The 24,709-nt window shown below is 36.9% G+C and overlaps 1 protein-coding gene across 2 annotated transcripts in view; it reads right to left on the bottom strand.

Annotated features, from left to right (window-relative positions):
* LOC117329726 (indoleamine 2,3-dioxygenase 1-like) overlaps positions 1–24,232 on the bottom strand; it is a 56,725-nt gene extending 32,493 nt beyond the window's left edge. The window contains exon 1 of one of the 2 annotated variants that reach the window (XM_033887822.1): positions 24,037–24,232. In XM_033887822.1, coding sequence (XP_033743713.1) covers positions 24,037–24,097 — 61 coding nt within the window. In that variant the 5' untranslated portion in view covers positions 24,098–24,232. Of the gene's footprint in view, positions 1–490; positions 521–24,036 lie in introns of those variants that run through there. The other variant, XM_033887830.1, reaches the window with a different exon arrangement.
* Between the last annotated feature and the right edge of the window lie 477 nt (positions 24,233–24,709).

Raw genomic sequence — 24,709 nt, 5'->3', positions numbered from 1 at the left:
GCGATACGCGTGACAATGAACAGGCAGATTTTTGTTAAAGAACGTTATTAATGATTAACTCAAAACGAAAAAAAAACATGGACAATTACCAGAGACGATATGTTGCTTACACAGTATTCTGATATAATGTAACAGTACACTGTATAATGTTGGAACAAGTGATCGATTATAAAAGAACTTGTATCAAACTGTTTATTTAAGAATGAGTTGCTTGTTCTGATGTCCATCGGAAATATTCAATCATAACAAAATCTGATAAAACATTTTATAAACTCTACATTTTACTCATCCCCTCGTCAGTATATCAAACCGAAATATTCAATAACAAAATCTGATAAAACATTTTTAAAATCATACATTTTACTCGTTCCCTTGTCAGAATATCAAACCTAAATATTCAATAACAAAATCTGATAAAACATTTTGAAATCCTCGTTTTACTCGTTCCCTTGTTAGAATATCATACAGAAAAAAATAAATGCTTACTCACCTTTTCTTTTCCGAGATCACACAGAAAATGAGTAAATGTCACACACCGGAGCATGACGATCGTTTATATAGCCTGTTTTGGGTTTTTTTTTGTGTGTGATTATTTTAGGATACACGTAACTGTACTTGCGATTCGATATTCCTGGAATCAAGGACTAGCTAGACCATTGGCGGATTTCCAATCCAAAAGAAAATCCGGATATGATCGAGACATGCTAGGATTATTAGACATTATACACAAAACAAAAGTAGATAAGAAACAAGTAGAAACAAATGACAGGGTTTATTTTCTGTAATTGTTTTTAATTATTCAGTTGTATGCAATAGGAGTTAGCGTTAGTAGCTAGCCGTGCACTATATTGTGTGTCTGGTGCGTGGTATCTCCACACTGCTGTTTTGTATAATCTTACAATATCATTGTCAGTAACAGGGTATGGCATAAAGTGTAATGGTATGATATTAAAAGTGCAATACTTAAATATTATATGATACCTTTTTTTGGGGGGGGGGGGGGGGGGGGGGGGGGAGGGATTGCATGATGAATGTAATAGGCAAGTGTATAGGATACCATTATATAATATTTTATAAAGTGTTAATTGCAATAGATTGCATTATACTATATATGACCTCTTGTTGCTCACAATAGTGCGTCTGAGTTTGTAAATACATCTTGAAATCCTACAATACGTTCTTATATAGTGCTTATGGTGAATTCTTAGCTATTGTCTCTGTCTCTATTATGTCAATTGTTTAAGGTCTTCAATTTAAGGACTTGTTAAAAAATGACCAGAAAACATTTATGAGAAACGTCAAACCCGTTTAAGATTTTAATTTACTTGTATAAAATTAAGAAGGCATATGCTGCTTGCTTCAAGAACGAGTTAGAACTGAAAGATATAGACCTTTGTGAACGAATTTGTTTTAAGATGAAATATTGAGACTTTTTTGCACGATTTGAAAAACAAAGAAAAATAGAATAGATACGACGACTATCGCATAGATAATACTGAACTTTACTTGGCATCATCAGAACAACAACAATACAAATGTTAAGGCATCAAAGCATCTTAGATAATTTTGTAAAATGAATGGTTAATAATGTTGGTGGGAAAATTACTATTTTCATTATCATCAATAAATCTACGATTGATTGCAGTGTTGAGAAGGAATCATGTTGTAGCTCCTGGAGAGCTTCCAAGCTTCTATTCATTGAAAATCTAGAAATTCCTGTAATAGCAGCTCTAGCTGTTACTCCGACATCTACCTGGAAAATCAAAACTCGTTTAAATCCAGCCCTCCACTCTATCTTCCAAATTATGCGGCGTCCGTAAGACCTATATCAGGCGTATGACATGAACGCTGAGTCAAACCTTCTATCACGTGTGTACTATTAGTCACATAAAGAGGTGAGTTGTACATTTGTATGTATGCCCGCCCGTAAGTGTAGCAAGCATAGAGCTTCGCTGTGAGAAGTGAGAAGTGTGATTATATAATTTTGTGAAATGTGATAATTATATCATCGACTCCTCATTCAAAACAAACAAATAAACCAATAAACAAATAATAGTAATAATGAACAAATGAAAATAAATAAATGTTGGGGTAGTTTTATGACTGAAAGTTAACTGATGTTTTAAACGATTTCCAGTTTTTCAAACAATCAAACCGAACCAGCTGAATGTTGCTAAACACATATATATACGATATAACCAGATTTTGCTTTATCACTTTTAACACTACATGTATTTTGTCCTGGTTGTATGGGAAGGTTTATCCAGAGGTAACAGCAGGTATAGATCGTTAAACAATAACGCAGCATTCGCTAGATGTGTGAGCGAATGTCGCGCTATCTAAGTCAGGAAACAGTTAATATGTCTACAGATATCACAATAACTTAAGGCTAGAGCGACTTTTATTTTTGTCTGAAATTACACTCAAAATATACATATGGTCAAGTAAGTAATGGCGACAGAATGATCCAATATAAGTTCTGGAGCTACTAAAATAGATATATGATCAATATCTAGCACGCGCTGTAATCATATCGTTTTAACTACTACATCCATTTGAACACCACCTGAAGATGATTTCTGATTGATAACAGTGAGCCTTAGGGAAGGGATCATTAACACAAAGAAAACGACATTGTCCGTATAGTTAATTCACTAGATGTATGTTACTGTTTCTGTTTCACTAGATGTATGTTACTGTTTCTGTTTCACTAGATGTATGTTACTGTTTCTGTTTCACTAGATGTATGTTACTGTTTCTGTTTCACTAGATGTATGTTACTGTTTCTGTTTCACTAGATGTATGTTACTGTTTCTGTTTCACTAGATGTATGTTACTGTTTCTGTTTCACTAGATGTATGTTACTGTTTCTGTTTCACTAGATGTATGTTACTGTTTTATGCTCCTTTGTAATTTACTTGTGTCTGCTAAAACGGCGGATTGCCTCATCATCTTATGACGGCGCTAAGCAGTCTTTTGTTAGTTTTTTTTGAAGATGAAACGTGGCCAAACCATAATGATGAGCATATGTAAGGTCAGGTATGTGAGGAATTGCCGAAAGATGAATGTACCTGTTAAATAGCATAGGCAGGCTCACTAATACATTCATGGTTTCTGGGAATTTGGAAATGTCTCTGAAACTATTTCTGTAGTCACGTGGTACACGGATTGCCTCGGGCCACAGACTGCAACTCATATATTATATACCGAAACAAGGACATCACCTTTATGAGCTGTCAGTATTCCTGATTACAGATACCTAGAGAAAACACATTGAACTAATCTGTATTATGGATGTTCCATGTGCAGGTTGAATTACGTCATTCATACATAATTTGAGTCCCAGTTCAATATTTTTCAAGCATGCCTTACTTACCACCATCGATCAGTTTTATGTCTCCCCACCACGCCCCTGTTTTTGTCTCCCCACCACGCCTCAGATTTATAAATTATCACACTGTTTTTTCGCACCTGCAGTTTTTCTCAAGTTCTTCCCGTGTTGTTCTCAAGTCGTACCTCAGCTTTATGTCTCCTCTCCATAACTCAGTTTTATGTCTCCTCTCCATACCTCAGTTTTATGTCTCCTCTCCATACCTCAGTTTTATTTCTTCCCACCACGCCCCTGTTTTATGTCTCCCACCACACTTCAGTTGTATGTTTCCCACCACACTTCAGTTTCATGTCACCCGCCACACTTCAGTTTTATGTGTCCCCACCACACCTCAGTTTTATGTCTCCCTACTATACCTCAGTTGTATGTGTCCCCACCACACCTCAGTTTCATGTCTCCCCACCACACCTCAGTTTAATGTCTCCCACCACACATCAGTTTGATGTCTCCCACCACACTTCAATTTGATGTCATCACACCACACCCCAGTTTTATGTGTCCCACCACATCTTAGTTTTATGTCTCCCCACCACACCTCAGTTTTATGTCTCCCCACCACACCTCAGTTTGATGTCTCCCACCACACCTCAGTTTTATGTGTCCAACCACACCTTAGTTTTATATCTCCCCACCACACCCCAGTTTGCTGTCTCACCACCACATTTTAGATTTATGTCTCACCACCACACCTCAGTTTTATGTCTCCTACCACAAGTCAGTTTGATGTCTCCACACCATACCTCAGTTTGCTGTCTCCCCACCACACCTCAGTTTGATGTCTCCCCACCACACCTCATTTTTATGTGTCGAACCCCACCTTAGTTTTATGTCTCCCAACCACACCTTAGTTTTATGTCTCCCCATCACGCCACTGTTTTATTTCTCCCAACACACATCAGTTTGATGTGTCCAACCACACCTTAGTTTTATGTCTCCCCACCACACCACAGTTTTATGTCTTCCCCACCACACCTCAGTTTTATGTCTCTCCACCACACCTCAGTTTTATGTCTCTCCACCACACCTCAGTTTTATGAGATGTGTGAGCGAATGTCGCGCTATCTAAGTCAGGAAACAGTTAATATGTCTACAGATATCGCAATAACTTAAGGCTAGAGCGACTTTTATTTTTGTCTGAAATTACACTCAAAATATATACTGTACATATGGTCAAGTAAGTAATAGCGACAGAATGATCCAATATAAGTTCTGGAGCTACTAAAATAGATATATGATCAATATCTAGCACGCGCTGTAATCATATCGTTTTAACTACTACATCCATTTGAACACCACCTGAAGATGATTTCTGATTGATAACAGTGAGCCTTAGGGAAGGGATCATTAACACAAAGAAAACGACATTGTCCGTATAGTTAATTCACTAGATGCATGTTACTGTTTCTGTTTCACTAGATGTATGTTACTGTTTCTGTTTCACTAGATGTATGTTACTGTTTCTGTTTCACTAGATGTATGTTACTGTTTCTGTTTCACTAGATGTATGTTACTGTTTCTGTTTCACTAGATGTATATTACTGTTTTATGCTCCTTTGTAATTTACTTGTGTCTGCTAAAACGGCGGATTGCCTCATCATCTTATGACGGCGCTAAGCAGTCTTTTGGTAGTTTTTTTGTATGGCCTGTGATACACATAAATACAACAGCGCGATCGTTTTAAACAGACATCAGTGGAGGGTAATCAATATTCAGAAATGATTCTGACACCGCCGCTAATTAATATATAAGTCATTTGATTATCTGTCAATAGACGGTGGAGAAGAAGATGAAACGCGGCCAAACTATTATGATGAGCATATGTAAGGTCCTGTATGTGAGGAATTACCGAAAGATTAATGTACCTGTTAAATAGCATAGGCAGGCTCACTACTACATTTATGGTTGCTGGGAATTTGGAAATTTTCTCTGAAACTATTTCTGTAGTCACGTGGTACACGGATTGCCTCGGGCCACAGACTGCAATATATTATATACCGAAACAAGGGCATCACCTTTCTGAGCTGTCAGTATTCCTGACTACAGATACCTAGAGAAAACACATTGAACTAATCTGTATTATGGATGTTCCATGTGCAGGTTGAATTACGTCATTCATACATAGTTTGAGTCCCAGTTAAATATTTTTTCAGGCACGCCTTACTTACCACCATCGATCAGTTTTATGTCTCCTCTCCATACCTCAGTTTTATGTCTCCCACCACACCTCAGTTTTATGTCTCCTCTCCATACCTCAGTTTTATGTCTCTCCACCATACCTCAGTATTATGTCTCTCCACCATTTGAGTCCCAGTTAAATATTTTTTCAGGCACGCCTTACTTACCACCATCGATCAGTTTTATGTCTCCCCACCACGCCCCTATTTTTTTTTTGTCTCCCCACCATGCCTCAGTTTATAGATTATCACACTGTTTATTCAGTGGTTGTCGTGAGAACTATTTTCTCATCGTGAACTCGTGGATGAGATCGAGTGGCCACCGCTGGTAGTAATTAAAAAAAAAAGGGGAGTGGGGGGGTGGGGGGGGGGGGGGGGGCATATTCACACTAGGATTTTATACAGCTATATACGTCAGATAATTATCACAAACTGTTATCTAGTCTCTGTCACTGTCAATCACACAAATTCGTCTTTTCTTCGGCAGAAACGTCACAGCACGTGCAGTTTCTCACCAGCAGTTTTTCTCAAGTTCTTCTCGTGTTGTTCTCAAGTCGTACCTCAGCTTTATGTCTCCTCTCCATACCTCAGTTTTATATCTCCAAATACACATCAGTTTTATGTCTCCCACCACACATCAGTTTTATGTCTCCACGCCATACCTCAGTTTTATGTCACCCCACCACGCCCCAGTGTTATGTCTCCCCACCACACCTCAGTTTTATGTCTCTCCACTACACCTCAGTTTCATGTCTCTCCACTACACCTCAGTTTTATGTCTCCCACCATACCTCAGTTTCATGTCTCCAAATACACATCAGTTTTATGTCTCCCCACCACGCCCCAGTGTTATGTCTCCCCATCACACCTCAGTTTTATGTCTCTCCACTACACCTCAGTTTCATGTCTCTCCACTACACCTCAGTTTCATGTCTCTCCACTACACCTCAGTTTCATGTCTCTCCACTACACCTCAGTTTCATGTCTCTCCACTACACCTCAGTTTTATGTCTCCCCATCACACCTCAGTTTCATGTCTCCCCACCACACCTCAGTTTTATGTCTCCCACCATACCTCAGTTTCATGTCTCCCCACCACGCCTCAGTTTCATGTCTCCCCACCACACCTCAGTTTTATGTCTCCCACCATACCTCAGTTTCATGTCTCCCCACCACGCCTCAGTTTCATGTCTCCCCACCACACCTCAGTTTTATGTCTCCCACCATACCTCAATTTCATGTCTCCCCACCACGCCTCAGTTTCATGTCTCCCCACCACACCTCAGTTTTATGTCTCCCACCACACCTCAGTTTTATGTGTCCCCTCCACGCCTCAGTTTTATGTCTCCCACCACACCTCAGTTTTATGTCTCTCCACCATCCCTCAGTTTTATGTGTCCTCTTCACGCCCCTGTTTTATGTATCCCACAACACCACAGTTTTATGTCTCCCACCACACCACAGTTTTATGTCTCCCCACCACACCTCAGTTTGATGTCTCTCCACCATCCCTCAGTTTTATGTGTCCTCTTCACGCCCCTGTTTTATGTCTCCCACAACACCACAGTTTTATGTCTCCCACCACACCACAGTTTTATGTCTCCCCACCACACTTTAGTTGTATGTCTCCCCAACTCAACTCAGTTTTATGTCTCCCCACCACACCACAGTTTTATGTCTCCCCACCACACTTCAGTTTTATGTTTCTCCACCACACCTCAGTTTTATGTCTCTCCACTACACCTCAGTTTTATGTGTCCCACCACACCTCAGTTTTATTTCTCCCAACACACATCAGTTTTATGTGTCCAACCACACCTGAGTTTTATGTTTCCCCACCACGCCCCTGGTTTATGTCTCCCAACCACACCTTAGTTTTATGTCTCCCCAACTCAACTCAGTTTTATGTCTCCCCACCACGCCCCAGTGTTATGTCTCTCCACTACACCTCAGTTTTATGTCTCCCTACTACACCTCAGTTTCATGTCTCTCCACTACACCTCAGTTTGATGTCTCTCCACCACAACTCAGTTTGATGTCTCTCCACCACAACTCAGTTTCATGTCTCCCCACCACGCCCCTGTTTTATGTCTCCCCACCACAACTCAGTTTTATGTCTCTCCACCACACCTCAGTTTTATGTCTGCCACCACACCTCAGTTTTATGTCTCCCCACCACGCCCCTGTTTTATATCTCCCCACCACACCTCAGTTTTATGTCTCCCCACCACACCTCAATTTTATATTTCCCCACCACGCCTCAGTTTTATATCTCCCCACCACGCCCCTGTTTTATATGTCCCCACCACACCTCAGTTTTATGTCTCCCCACCACGCCCCTGTTTTATATCTCCCCACCACACCTCAGTTTTATGTCTCCCCACCACGCCCCTGTTTTATATCTCCCCACCACACCTCAGTTTTATGTCTCCCCACCACACCTCAGTTTTATATCTCCCCACCACGCCTCAGTTTTATATCTCCCCACCACGCCCCTGTTTTATATGTCCCCACCACACCTCAGTTTTATGTCTCCCCACCACGCCCCTGTTTTATATCTCCCCACCACGCCTCAGTTTTCTGTCTCCCCACCACGCCCCTGTTTTATATGTCCCCACCACACCTCAGTTTTATGTCTCCCCACCACGCCCCTGTTTTATATCTCCCCACCACACCTCAGTTTTATGTCTCCCCACCACGCCCCTGTTTTATATCTCCCCACCACACCTCAGTTTTATGTCTCCCCACCACACCTCAGTTTTATATCTCCCCACCACGCCTCAGTTTTATGTCTCCCCACCACGCCCCTGTTTTATATCTCCCCACCACGCCTCAGTTTTATGTCTCCCCACCACGCCCCTGTTTTATATGTCCCCACCACACCTCAGTTTTATGTCTCCCCACCACGCCCCTGTTTTATATCTCCCCACCACGCCTCAGTTTTATGTCTCCCCACCACGCCCCTGTTTTATATGTCCCCACCACACCTCAGTTTTATGTCTCCCCACCACGCCCCTGCTTTATATCTCCCCACCACACCTTAGTTTTATTTCTCCCCATCACGCCCCTGTTTTATATCTCCCCACCACACCTTAGTTTTATTTCTCCCCATCACGCCCCTGTTTTATATCTCCCCACCACACCTCAGTTTTATGTCTCCCCACCACGCCCCTGTTTTATATCTCCCCACCACACCTCAGTTTTATGTCTCCCCACCACACCTCAGTTTTATATCTCCCCACCACGCCTCAGTTTTATATCTCCCCACCACGCCCCTGTTTTATATGTCCCCACCACACCTCAGTTTTATGTCTCCCCACCACGCCCCTGTTTTATATCTCCCCACCACGCCTCAGTTTTCTGTCTCCCACCACACCTCAGTTTTATGTGTCCCCACCACACCTCAGTTTTATTTCTCCCAACACACATCAGTTTGATGTGTCCAACCACACCTTAGTTTTATGTCTCCCCACCACACCTCAGTTTTATGTCTCCCACCACACCTCAGTTTTATGTCTCCACACCACACCTCAGTTTTATGTCTCCACACCACACCTCAGTTTTATGTCTCCCCAACTCAACTCAGTTTTATGTCTCTCCACCACACCTCAGTTTTATGTCTCCCTACTATACCTCAGTTTTATATCTCCCCACCACACCTCAGTTTTATGTGTCCCCACCACACCTCAGTTTTATGTGTCCCCACCATACCTCAGTTTTATGTCTCCCCACCACACCTCAGTTTTATGTCTCCCCACCACACCTCAGTTTTATGTCTCCCCACCACACCTCAGTTTTATTTCTGACCACCTCGCATCTGAAAACTAATGTTCACGTAATATCTTCTCTGTTGTATATAACCTTGCATTTATTATATCAGATAGCACTATCTGATGGCGACAAGATGCTGCATCCTCTTTATGTTTTTACATTATTTATCGATAGATCAAATACATGATATTAATTTTCAGCCGGTCAAGTGTTGTTACGTGTATGTACAGAATACTAAAGTGTCGTAGATATGAACTGGGGATAATCTTCAAAGAGTTGTTTATCTAATGAAAGTATGTCAATGACATAATATTTACAAGTGTCTTCATATTTACTCCTCGATCCCACCAGTGGTAGGTTGGTATCAGAGGGAGCTCAAATCGTCTACCCCTACGGTCACCTGTCATCAACCAAGGATTTGAAACGTACTATATGATTGCAATCAAATGGGGTGATTCTCCACAAGCGAGTACTGTACTGTATTACGTTTAACAAATGGAAATGTGACATGATGACGCTTATTTCAGCTTATAAACTTATCTTTAATTTGTTAAACTTTACCTATAGTTCTTGTCAAGTCGAAAGCGTCTGTTGTATAAAAATATGCTGAATAAGTAGTTAATGTCTACAAAGTACCTGATAAATAAACCAGGTACATCAATGTCTTGTCCGTAACGGTATAACTTCTAGAATCACCTAACTGTTCCCGAAACATGTAATCATGAACGTAACGCGTAAACGTTACAGTCATTAACAGCATAATTATAAATATATGATAAATAATATTGTGAATACCTGCCGCAATATACCTTTCGGCTAGAGAACTTTTCTTTAGATCGAATGTTTATACGTAAAACTAGTAAGCTAGAGGTCCCGGGTTTGATCCCTATAGCGGAGGCAGTGATTTGAATTTAAGAGTCATGCGCGGTGTTGAATCTTTCATAGATTAGCCTTACGGAACCTCAGATATTCCATGTATGTAAATAAACAACTAGTTATTCCATAACATCCAACATCGTACCAGTTGTATTGTTATATGACAGCTGTGCGATTTTGTTAAAACTGTCCCACTTATTTTTTATCGAAATATGTCCGACATATTATTTATACCGTATGGACGACGTGCTATCTGTGAGGCTTACAGTATCGGCATTATAATCAGTGTACATGTAGTTTTGAAGTTGCGTTCTTTCTTTTGTTTTCTTAGTGTATATTTACGATGTGTATGAGGAGCAATATGAATTTTTTTTTTAAATGTGCTTCTGCATGTAAAAATGGTTTTCCAGAAACCATATGTTTAATATAAATAGTAATTTGCCAAAATATACAGCTTATATAAGAATAAAGAAAAAGAATAATACTGTTCGTTATCAAAACTCGTTATCAACGTGTAAATATTGTCAATATACTATAAGCATGATAACTAATAAATATCCGACCGACATATATCTTACTGGTACGTATCTCTACCATCAACAGATCAATTTGGTCTGCGTCAACTCTCGCATATCTCTTAATTAGCAGACACGGATCCCGGAAGATAACCCCAATTCTCCAATACACCTCAACAGAACACAGAACCACCCACCCCTACTGCGGACCCACATTTAGTCGCCTGTTATAAAAATCGTGAGTCACCGCAAGTATGATATTCCCGATCTTGAACGATTGGTAAAACGTAGGCCAATGTGTGAAGAATTTATCCAAAACATTGATATACCTGACTAAATCGTCAAGGTGTGATAGAGCCTTCAGATAAATAGGTCACTAAATGCATTGTGTATGTCTCTTTTCTATAGGTATTATTAAATCTCTTTGAACATGTACGATGTATCTGACAGCAATTCCTGATGTCTGAGTTATTCATGATCCCCCTTTTCACCTACATAAATAGCACGCATTGGTTATTAAAAACATTCTTAATAAGCAACCTTATAGTCACTAATATCATTTGAAATAAAAAGAGGGAACATATTTTAACAATAAAAGCAGCATCTTTTAATTTCTCAAAAATTTCAGCTAATAAATCAAAATAATATGATTGATAATACGTGTTATAGTGCTCTTTAGGTACTGAACTCTGAACAATAACTGTGTCATAAAGCCCCATAGAATTTGTATGAATAGGTTTTCGGGGGTCGCCTGTGCGAGGACTTGGGTTCCCTACTGATATCAGCGGTCGATGGGCCGGGAAACAATATTTAGCACATGCAGAATCCACTTTACGAAAGTGATTACTCCATCAACCAGTGTTTGAATGTTACTGGAGTTACCTCCCTTTCATCTGCCGTGCTTCGTTTTTAGTTTCAACAAAGGTCCTTCTCGCAGAATACCGACCATATAACGAAACCCTAACTATAAATAAAACCCAACAGAGAATACCGACGAAATAACGAACAACCAGACACAATAACGAAACCGTGATTATAACTAAAACCAACAGAAAATACCCACATAACGAAATCACAACTTTAACTCAAAACCAATAGAGAATAGCAACATAATAACGAAATCGTAACTTTAACTCAAAACCAACAGAGAATACCGACATTGTAACGAAATCATTAGTCTAACTCAAAAAAAAAAAAAAAAATACAGAAATAAGAGAGTCAATTTTTCATCTGATTAAATATGATATACTGAAATGTACATTCAATAGTTCAGTAACGACGTTTTAAAGTAAGAGTCAGAACATTTCTTATGTTTTCATTTCGTTCATGATTTGAGTAATGAAGACCTGAATCAACTTTAAAACACTAGGTCTTCTATAATGATATGACTTAATATACAGGCATATTAGGTCCCGATAGAATTTTTACACTTTTTAAAATAAAATTGAATTCGTCTTCAATGTCATCTGAGTTACATGGGTTACAGATTCTTTGGTTCCTCTGAATGTTTCTCTATCTCCCCTGTTCTATATTCAATTGATTTTTTTTTCTCAAAAATATCCATGTAATTGTAACGAAAATTTGTCTATCAGATGCCGGTAAAATAAACCTTTCGGGGCTGTTTGCCAATAATTTCTGTATTTGCTCAATGATTGTAAATGTATTTTCATCAACATATCTTTTTCCTCGAAATATTATTTGAAAACACAAGTATTCGTACATTTTAATTTTAACCAATATTTAATAATTATCAGTTTTCGACACACAGACAATGGTAACCTTCCCAGCTCGCAATAACCTAAATCATTACTAATGTATGTTTCCATTAACTAAGCTCCGTACTTCTGCACTCTACCTTACTGTACAAATGATATTGACGAATACAGAACATTGCGTTTGGATATCAAAATTATTATTTTAAAAGCATTACAATTTGCATACATTGTGTAATATGCCTTGTTATATTGATCTGCAATGTGTTTTTGAGTAACGTTAAAATTTACCGTGCCTAGATAATAAAACCGGTCAACGACTTGCAGCTCTTTATCATCTTAAAACCATGTTTTCGTTATTTCTTATACATGTGCCACCAACACTCCTAAAAAAACTACTATTTTCGTCTTAATGTGTTCAAATACAGTTTGTACTTATCATGTATTAATGTGTTCAAATATAGTTAGTACTTATCATGTATTAATGTGTTCAAATATAGTTAGTACTTATCATGTATTAATGTGTTCAAATATAGTTTGTACTTATCATGTATTAATGTGTTCAAATATAGTTTGTACTTATCATGTATTAATGCGTTCAAATATAGTTTGTACTTATCATATATCAATGCGTTCAAATATAGTTTGTACTTATCATGTATTAATGTGTTCAAATATAGTTTGTACTTATCATGTATTAATGCGTTCAAATATAGTTTGTACTTATCATGTATTAATGTGTTCAAATATAGTTTGTACTGATCATGTATTAATGTGTTCAAATATAGTTTGTACTTATCATGTATTAATGTGTTCAGATATAGTTTGTACTTATCATGTATTAATGTGTTCAAATATAGTTTGTACTTATCATGTATTAATGTGTTCAAATATAGTTTGTACTTATCATGTATTAATGTGTTCCAATATAGTTTGTACTTATCATGTATTAATGTGTTCCAATATAGTTTGTACTTATCATGTATTAATGTGTTCAAATATAGTTTGTACTTATCATGTATTAATGTGTTCCAATATAGTTAGTACTTATCATGTATTAATGTGTTCAAATATAGTTTGTACTTATCATGTATTAATGTGTTCAAATATAGTTAGTACTTATCATGTATTAATGTGTTCAAATATAGTTTGTATTTATCATGTATTAATGTGTTCAAATATAGTTTGTACTTATCATGTATTAATATGTTCAAATATAGTTTGTACTTATCATGTATTAATATGTTCAAATATAGTCAGTACTTATCATGTATTAATGTGTTCAAATATAGTTAGTACTTATCATGTATTAATGTGTTCAAATATAGTTTGTACTTATCATGTATTAATATGTTCAAATATAGTCAGTACTTATCATGTATTAATATGTTCAAATATAGTCAGTACTTATCATGTATTAATGTGTTCAAATATAGTTAGTACTTATCATGTATTAATGTGTTCAAATATAGTTTGTACTTATCATGTATTAATGTGTTCAAATATAGTCAGTACTTATCATGTATTAATGTGTTCAAATATAGTTTGTACTTATCATGTATTAATGTGTTCAAATATAGTTAGTACTTATCATGTATTAATGTGTTCAAATATAGTTTGTACTTATCATGTATTAATGTGTTCAAATATAGTTAGTACTTATCATGTATTAATGTGTTCAAATATAGTTTGTACTTATCATGTATTAATATGTTCAAATATAGTTTGTACTTATCATGTATTAATATGTTCAAATATAGTTTGTACTTATCATGTATTAATGTGTTCAAATATAGTTTGTATTTATCATGTATTAATGTGTTCAAATATAGTTTGTACTTATCATGTATTAATGTGTTCAAATATAGTTTGTACTTATCATATATCAATGCGTTCAAATATAGTTTGTACTTATCATGTATTAATGTGTTCCAATATAGTTTGTACTTATCATGTATTAATGTGTTCAAATATAGTTTGTACTTATCATGTATTAATGTGTTCAAATATAGTTTGTACTTATCATATATCAATGCGTTCAAATATAGTTTGTACTTATCATGTATTAATGTGTTCAAATATAGTTTGTACTTATCATGTATTACTGTGATCCAATATAGTTTGTACTTATCATGTATTACTGTGATCCAATATAGTTTGTACTTATCATGTATTACTGTGATCCAATATAGTTTGTACTTATCATGTATTAATGTGTTCAAATATAGTTAGTACTTATCATGTATAAATGTGTTCAAATATAGTTTGTACTTATCATTGTATGATTTGAGAGTTTCCAGGCTGTGTTATGTTTTTTTAGGCTTTTTTTTCCTTTCTTTTCCCACACACGCTTAATATTCTATTGGTTTTTACCAAATTATACTTTTTGATGCAAGATAATCAATGAATATCAATAAAAGATACCCAATCATTCTTACACTAATTTTTAATTACTATTTAGAAATCGCCATTTCATATATATTTTTCTCTGTATAGTTACAATATATGCACATGGTAGGCTTATTCTTAAAAATACTTGAAAATAATCAGTCAAAATTCCAAATCTAAATTTTATGATTGTTGAGTATGTTTTAAGCTCGTTAGAACCCAAGCACAGTGAGAGAAAAGAAAGATAGAACAAGAAATTTCACATTTAGAAAGAGAAAGCAAGAGAGAGGGAAAGGGAAGGGTCAGACTTAAACACTAAAAACATGATCATTTAAACCACCGTAAACACATAATTTCATCATTAATCAGCGTACATTTAAAGGAAAATGTTGATCCAATTATTTTCAATAGATGGACAACCTTCTTTTTAAGATAAATTTCGCAATCATTGACGTACATGGAGTATAAATGGGCGACAAAATTTCCCCCGAAAAAGACCGATTTCATTAGGAAAAAAAAATCTTAATAAACCATTGTGCTTTACGCATGAGTTAACGGAACTTTGTAAAGATTGAATCACACATAACATGTTTCCTTTGACACACTGCTTCATCAATTTGCGCCAAATTTGAGATCAGTCAATCAAATCAAAGGCTATGATGTTGTCGACGAGGCAACAGTACAGTCTACCACCGTTTTTACTCAAGTTTCCATTAATTAAAGTTTGAAGAACAGATATTGCAACAATGGTTGAGTTTCCAGGTCAAAAACCAAACTTAGCATCTGTTTATTCAATATGTACACTTAATCACTAGCCTTCCACCTCTGGGTTGCGAGTTCGAAACCTACGTGGGGCAGTTGCCAGGTACTGACCGTAGGCCGGTGGTTTTTCTCCGGGTACTCCGGCTTTCCTCCACCTCCAAAACCTGGCACGTCCTTAAATGACTCTGGCTGTTAATAGGACGTTAAACAAAAACAAACAAACAAATATGCAATATGTTGTGCATCCCATTTCACCAGACGTTCAATCAATAGATTTATGGATAACTTCCCCGTTATAACAGACAGAGTAATTCCCCTGTAATTGTTTGAACCGGGTTGATTTTCCCAGTTGATCAAGATTCAGGGAAAATTACCAATTGAAAAAAAAAAGATTAAAAATAGTGATAAGATTTGGCATAAGTATATCATTGCAATCAATAAAAAGTTCATAAAGGATTTTGTTCTCGTCACAACTTTTATTTCTACATTATACGTAACTTACGTATTGTAAAGATAGCTTCTTTTTCTATAATATGTGAGTCAACTTCCTCAAATATACATGATACGTTATTCTCATCTAAAATGGTTTCTCCCATTCCATTAGATTGGCTATCTTAACAACTTTTTTTTTTAAACAATCATAGTATTAATTCGCCAAGAGCAATTTTGTTTAAAATATATCTTTTCAGCCTTAACTTAAATTTCTTATTATCCTTTTTTTTCAAATTTAATATTCTATAATTATCTGTAGTTTTAATTTTGTTAAAAGCATATAAGGCATCATTATTTAAGCATTGATGTCATTTTTTTTAGTTTCAACGGGGTATGAAACAAATTTTGTTTGCAAACTGTATGAATCCGCATAGCGGATTCTTACAGAAGTTTGCAAAACAAATTTGTTTCATACCCCGATGAAACTAAAAAACAATTGACATCAACGCTAATAATTAATTTTTGAAAATGATTTTCTAATTTAAAACATGTTTTATGTACAATTTTACTGGTTTTAAATGGGATTCTTTTTCCCAAATCAATACGCAACGTCAATTGTATTGTGAAGTCACATTTTTCGCGCCATTCTCGGAATTTCTTTCATAGAAGAATGAAAAGAATTTTTCGACCAATCACATTTGAGTATTTACCATGAAAACAAAGAAAAATTAATTATATGACTTATAAGTCTGTTTACCTGCAAAATGAAATCATGGTTTATCCGACCTTATATAACGTAACTCTTACGCAAAATCGACAAAACGTAACATACAGTTACTGGCTGATTGGTTAATTCTTCAGACTTCGAATTATTTTATTTTCGATCATGTTACAAAGTAATTATATTTATTGTATGTGTAGCTACTGTCATCCGAAACAGCTATTCCCATTATCACCTCTTCTGTGCCGTTAGACGACACTTATCTGTCGGCGCCTTGATAGATCCTCGTGTTAACAAAATAGAAAATGACAACAATTAACGACGCGTTTAGTTCAGTCTGACATATCCAAATTCTTACCAAAGCGGGCGTCTGACACTGCATCAGATTGTCAGATAAGGATTTAAATACTCATGTAGTTTAACACATTTTATAAAAAAAATAATGAACTACATTAGTGAGATAACCACATGAATGTGGAAATAGACAACAGGGTTTTCAAAAGTGGCCTAGATCAGTTGATTTATTGATAGCCTACATTTTGTGCATGGCATTCATATGACTACCGTGTTGTACATGGTGTGTAAAGTCGTCATAAATTGTTGTCATGGGTCATAAAATTCTCATCAATTTTAAACGAGGACGATAATCACCAAATCTACAGGTGCTCAATTTCAAATACATTTAACGTATAAAATGGTGAACAGATATAAAATAGATTTTAAGTTAACACAAACTGAAATAGTATTTATCAGTAAACTGATCAATGATAGCACTGGTCAACTGTTAATGTCATCGTTGTGTACCGTTAGTGAGTCGTTGCCAGCAAGTGTTGTAGTTTCTGATAGAACACAGCCTTGTACACTGAACAAGTAATTGTGTTATATAATTATTTATTGTTTCTCTATTTCAGTGTCATCTTTATTTACCTTAATTTATTGAATACTAAAATGATTGAGCATTATGTAGTACCAATTACACTGTATCAATATACTTTCTTTCCTGTCGAATTTCTGCTGGGAAAATAGACCAGCCCAATTTGTTTCTCAACCCTACGAGTATATTGTTTGACACAAAACTTTCAGCCGAAACCCTCGTCGCCGAACCTATTGCGACTATTGTAACCAAACTGAACACCAATGTCACCTTTCACACACACACTTTAACGCCATGTTTGGTAGACACAGATAATTCCATATCAATAGTTGGTCACGGATAGTAATGAGAAATCATGGCTCAAATGACCGTCTGATCATCTTTGTCACAGCGAGTATCTCCATGACCTGTTAGCACAAGTTGCAATGACAGTCATACACCAGAATATCATGGCGTCTAGATCTGTTGTAATTCTTATCGCAAATGGTTGGATCCTATTTTTTTAATTGACATACGAGAAATAGCTATGTAGTCAGACAATATGGTGGTCTGTGATATCGTACTGAGGTCATATACTAGTATTTGAGAATATCTGTCTCCCACTATACACACAATCATAGGTCTGTAGGGATTACAGCAGTTTACAAGTATAAACACAACATCCAAATCATACAGTGGTTTATCATTGGACACATAAAAACAGTAACAGTATTGCCATACCTATGCCACAATGGTCAATGTAATATTCAAATGATCCGATCTTGGTGATGGCTGTTGCCCATGCGTGAGACCGCCCGATGAGGGCGTTATGGATTGTTACGTTTGGTTGCCTACTGTACCAGTACTACAGTACTTGTTATTAGCGCCATAGCGTACATGTACGAACGCACGTAACACCGAAAACTCATTGATGGATTTTTTTTATCAAACTTTACACAATTACAAAGGACCATATTATCTCGCCAAGTCCGATTCGTAACACTGTACACACTTCGTTAAAATCACATTGGACGGAAGATAGCCAAGCCTGACGGTGATGATCTATTGTAGATATCTAAAGGACTATCAATGCCAGAGAAACTGTATCAAACAAGTTGGGAGATTGAATAGACACGATGGCCTGAAACCCAAACCATTCATGTTATACTCACAAATCACACAGGGGGATCCTTTCATATTTGATGTCTCGTATTTGATTATTCTGAGCGTTAAAACTATTGTCTTTAATTGCTACTAGATGATAATTGCTAGTAGATGATACTTGCTACTAGATGATAATTGCTACTAGATGATAATTGCTACTATATGTTAATTGCTACTAGAGGATAATTGCTACTAGATGATAATTGCTTGAAAATGAAACAAAGCAATATGTAAACATGAACTATTGCCTAAATAAATCGTATCAGACATTCCACTGGGTTTGATAGTCATCTGTCTATATATAATACGTTCCGATATCGCTCTTGTTCTACCATTATACCAGTTTACACTCAATCTTTAACCTAAATATCTCTTGCCCCTTGTTAACTAATAAAACGTCCTAGATTTAGCGATCCGTTGATAGGATGAACCCAGTCATAGGACTTTCAATCATACGTAGGGAAACAGACTATCGCGCACGTGAGGAGCCATTGTGTCAGGACAAGTGAAGCTTCCGATATATTATGAACTTATTTTGACACTATTTTCAGAGTTAAGAAGACAGTTTAAATTCGGGTCAGATAACATGTACATGTATAAGGTTGGTTGAGAACATAGAGTTAGGATATTAAGAACATATATTTATAAAAAAAAAAACCTTTGAAGTATATGTAGTATAATGAGATACAAAAGCAAAAATGAAGTTTTGGGTAATTTCTTTTCTATATGTTGCTGGTTTTAAGTCTTTTATCTACCTATCAATCTAAGCTATGATTAAGGAATGCCAGGGACACCTCTGTACAATGGTTTGCGTGTTCTAAGATAATATTGTATTAAAATCAGCACCCGCATCATCTAATCTCACACTAAAGTACTTTAGTAGGCCAAGGATCGCTGCCACTGGTTTGTAAATATTTCACTGTCTTTCTATTAATGATATAATAATCGTAAGCAAGCAATGTTCTTTAACCGGCAGAAGCTAAACAACACAAATTAAAAATCATACTTGATATAGAAGGTTTGGGATTTTGAACGCTATTCTAATGGTGAGAATAGCTTATGCTATCAGTAGCATTTTGTGTCAAATATCTCACCATACCGTCAGACCCCTACAAGCGTTGATATGTCACCATACCGTCAGACCCCTACGAGCGTTGATATGTCACCATACCGTCAGACCCCTACGAGCGTTGATATGTCACCATACCGTCAGACCCCTACGAGCGTTGATATGTCACCATACCGTCAGACCCCTACGAGCGTTGATATGTCACCATACCGTCAGAATCCTTAAAGCGTTGATATGTCACCATACCGTCAGACCCCTACAAGCGTTGATATGTCACCATACCGTCATACCCATACAAGCGTTGATATGTCACCATACCGTCAGACCCCTACAAGCGTTGATATATCACCATACCGTCAGACCCCTACAAGCGCTGTTTTATCACCATACCGTCAGACCCCTACAAATGTTGATATATCACCATACCGTCAGACCCCTACAAGTGTTGATATATCACCATACCGTCAGACCCCCACAAGTGTTGATATATCACCATACCGTCGGACCCCCACAAGTGTTGATATGTCACCATAACGTCAGACCCCTACAAGTGTTGATATGTCACCATAACGTCAGACCCCTACAAGCGTTGATATGTCACCATAACGTCAGACCCCTACAAGCGTTGATATGTCACCATACCGTCAGACCCATACAAGCGCTGTTTCATCACCATACCGTCAGATCCCTACAGGCGTTGATATATCACCATACCGTCAGACCCCTACACGCATTACTATATCAATATACCGTCAGTATCCTACACACGTTATAATGTCATTATACCGTCAGTATCCTACACACGTTATAATGTCATTATACCGTCAGTATCCTACACACGATATTATGTCAATATACCGTCAGTATCCTACACACGTTATTATGTCAATATACCGTCAGTATCCTACACACGTTATAATGTCCTACCGTCAGTATCCTACACACGTTATAATGTCTATATACCGTCAGTATCCTACACACGTTATAATGTCTATATACCGTCAGTATCCTACACACGTTATAATGTCTATATACCGTCAGTATCCTACACACGTTATAATGTCAATATACCGTCAGTATCCTACACTCGTTATTACGTCCTACCGTCAGTATCCTACATACGTTATTATGTCCTACCGTCAGTATCCTACACACGTTATTATGTCCTACCGTCAGTATCCTACACACGTTATTATGTCAATATACCGTCAGTATCCTACACACGTTATAATGTCATTATACCGTCAGTATCCTACACACGTTATTATGTCAATATACCGTCAGTATCCTACACACGTTATTATGTCCTACCGTCAGTATCCTACACACGTTATTATGTCAATATACCGTCAGTATCCTACACACGTTATAATGTCAATATACCGTCAGTATCCTACACACGTTATTATGTCAATATACCGTCAGTATCCTACACACGTTATTATGTCCTACCGTCAGTATCCTACACACGTTATTATGTCAATATACCGTCAGTATCCTACACACGTTATAATGTCAATATACCGTCAGTATCCTACACACGTTATAATGTCCTACCGTCAGTATCCTACACACGTTATTATGTCTATATACCGTCAGTATCCTACACACGTTATAATGTCTATATACCGTCAGTATCCTACACACGTTATTATGTCATTATACCGTCAGTATCCTACACACGTTATAATGTCAATATACCGTCAGTATCCTACACGCATTACTATATCAATATACCGTCAGTATCCTACACACGTTATAATGTCATTATACCGTCAGTATCCTACACACGTTATTATGTCAATATACCGTCAGTATCCTACACACGTTATAATGTCCTACCGTCAGTATCCTACACACGTTATAATGTCTATATACCGTCAGTATCCTACACACGTTATTATGTCAATATACCATCAGTATCCTACACACGTTATTATGTCCTACCCTCAGTATCCTACACACGTTATAATGTCCTACCGTCAGTATCCTACACACGTTATTATGTCAATATACCGTCAGTATCCTACACACGTTATAATGTCAATATACCGTCAGTATCCTACACACGTTATAATGTCAATATACCGTCAGTATCCTACACACGTTATAATGTCATTATACCGTCAGTATCCTACACACGTTATTATGTCAATATACCGTCAGTATCCTACACACGTTATAATGTCAATATACCGTCAGTATCCTACACACGTTATTATGTCTATATACCGTCAGTATCCTACACACGTTATAATGTCTATATACCGTCAGTATCCTACACACGTTATAATGTCAATATACCGTCAGTATCCTACACACGTTATTATGTCAATATACCGTCAGTATCCCACACACGTTATTATGTCAATATACTGTCAGTATCCTACACACGTTATAATGTCCTACCGTCAGTATCCTACACACGTTATAATGTCCTACCGTCAGTATCCTACACACGTTATTATGTCTATATACCGTCAGTATCCTACACACGTTATAATGTCCTACCGTCAGTATCCTACACACGTTATAATGTCTATATACCGTCAGTATCCTACACACGTTATTATGTCTATATACCGTCAGTATCCTACACACGTTATAATGTCCTACCGTCAGTATCCTACACACGTTATAATGTCTATATACCGTCAGTATCCTACACACGTTATTATGTCTATATACCGTCAGTATCCTACACACGTTATAATGTCCTACCGTCAGTATCCTAGACACGTTATAATGTCTATATACCGTCAGTATCCTACACACGTTATTATGTCATTATACCGTCAGTATCCTACACACAATATTATGTCAATATACCGTCAGTATCCTACACACGTTATAATGTCCTACCGTCAGTATCCTACACACCTTATAATGTCATTATACCGTCAGTATCCTACACACAATATTATGTCCTACCGGAAGTATCCTGCATACGTTATTTTGTCCTGCAAAAAATCCTACACTTAGTACAAAAAGTTGATGTTCCCGATCTTGTACATCTATTGGGTGTTATGTTCCCTATCTTGTACATCTATTAGGTGTTTTGTTCCCTATCTTGGAAATCTTACCGTCACATTTATATCCGCATTTTGTTTTTATAAAACGTAAAATAAGTGTTTTGTCCGGCACATTTGATGTCGATTTGTAAGAAATCTGTTCATGATAAAACAGAAACTGCAACAACTGAATAGCTGATTGAATGAGACATCGTATTGTTGTCAAACTGAACATCAAAAGAAAGCTTCAAGTATTACGCAATAAGCTTCTGATACAACTGTGATTTTATGGTCCCCCATTCAATAAGATATTATCCTGCTAATGTAGGCTACGTCCGATGTTTAACAGGGAAGCTATACATTATGTACCACCCGGTATCTTGTATCGTTAGATATTCTCTGTGGACTATCAACTTAGCAATAATACTTGTCTTGGATATAAAAAAAACCCTATTTGATAATGTTCAGCATCCATCAAGAAAATAATATAAATCTCTAGCTCGTACTCCTTTGAAAACCTTATGCATGTATTATACCAGGTTTCAGGTATTTTATGTTTGAAATAATTGGAAAAAAATCAGTTAATGTTGTGACAATATGGTTTAGTGGCGTTAGCTTGCGCATACTCAACTACTTGTGTTTTTTTTCCGCTGAATATTCGGCTGAATGAAATAGCTAAATAGTAAAATATGTAGGGGACCGTATTTTTTAAAACTCATATTCATACAACTTAAATGTATTTAAATGAGACATATATATATGCAGTCAGAACAATGTGTTTATGTTCGTATGACCGGACTCTTAGGCTCCATTCTCCATAATTTATAAGGCTGTTTTGATGATGGGGTTTTACTGTCTGTAGTAATAAATGATAAATCTATATAACGTAAGTGTAACTGGTTTCCTATTGATGGGCCGATTATTACAGATAGAGCTTCCTAGTTAGTCAGTGATGCCAAGGGTCCACAGTGTTAATACCTTGGCGAGGGAGACAAAACAAACGCTGGACAGAAAGGTGCAATAGTGCAATCGATTTCAAAAGAACGACAAGCACAAGTGTGATTTATATTTTCGATATAACTTCATCAGGAGCTAATTTTAGACCAAGATGTGAACATCTATCAAACTGACATCAATTCATGTTAAATATCGTACCTGCACATCCAACATAGAATTAAAGTAGATTGTAAAACTTACCTGGTCCATTTTCGATGCGGCCTGGATATGGTTTCCCGCACTTTCTCCTGCTTTTCGGCATGATTTGTTGTTTAGATATTTGTGATATTAGGTAATTTGATGTAGTTGTGTCTATATCATGTCCTGTACTGATTGGATATTCCCTTTTGTAACTTCATTACCTTCTGTAAGCTGTCAGCACGTGGGTTGGGAAGTATGCATCACATGGGCTACAGAAATAATCATCTAGACAAAAACTGACTGTGAATTGTGTGATCACTTAGGACGAAGACTTAACACTTGAAATATGGTACGATCCCGTGAGATCAGTGGACCATGGAATTTTACACCGTGTGATATGTAACTGAGAGACAGGTACGCGGGAAAGAGTGGAGGAAAGTAAATCAGACGCCCGATAAATTACGATTCATGCACCAGTTAATGTTTGTCCGTACTGTCCCTCCAATGATATACCCGGTCACGTATTTTATAGCTGAATCTCGTGTCTTTAGTTCAGTGAGTGCGAGGTACGCAATACACAACCTAAATACAGATTAGGAACTAATGTAGAACAGCAGTATTGTTTATAAATAAAGTATACCAATATAACATTAAAATAGACAAATATACACATACTGATGCAGTTAATTGATAGATAAAATGTATTAATAGGACACATTTTTCATGTCCCAAC

Source organism: Pecten maximus, chromosome 1, assembly GCF_902652985.1.
Source record: "Pecten maximus chromosome 1, xPecMax1.1, whole genome shotgun sequence".
Lineage (NCBI taxonomy): Eukaryota > Metazoa > Mollusca > Bivalvia > Pectinida > Pectinidae > Pecten > Pecten maximus.
This window is presented reverse-complemented; position numbering and strand designations above follow the sequence as displayed.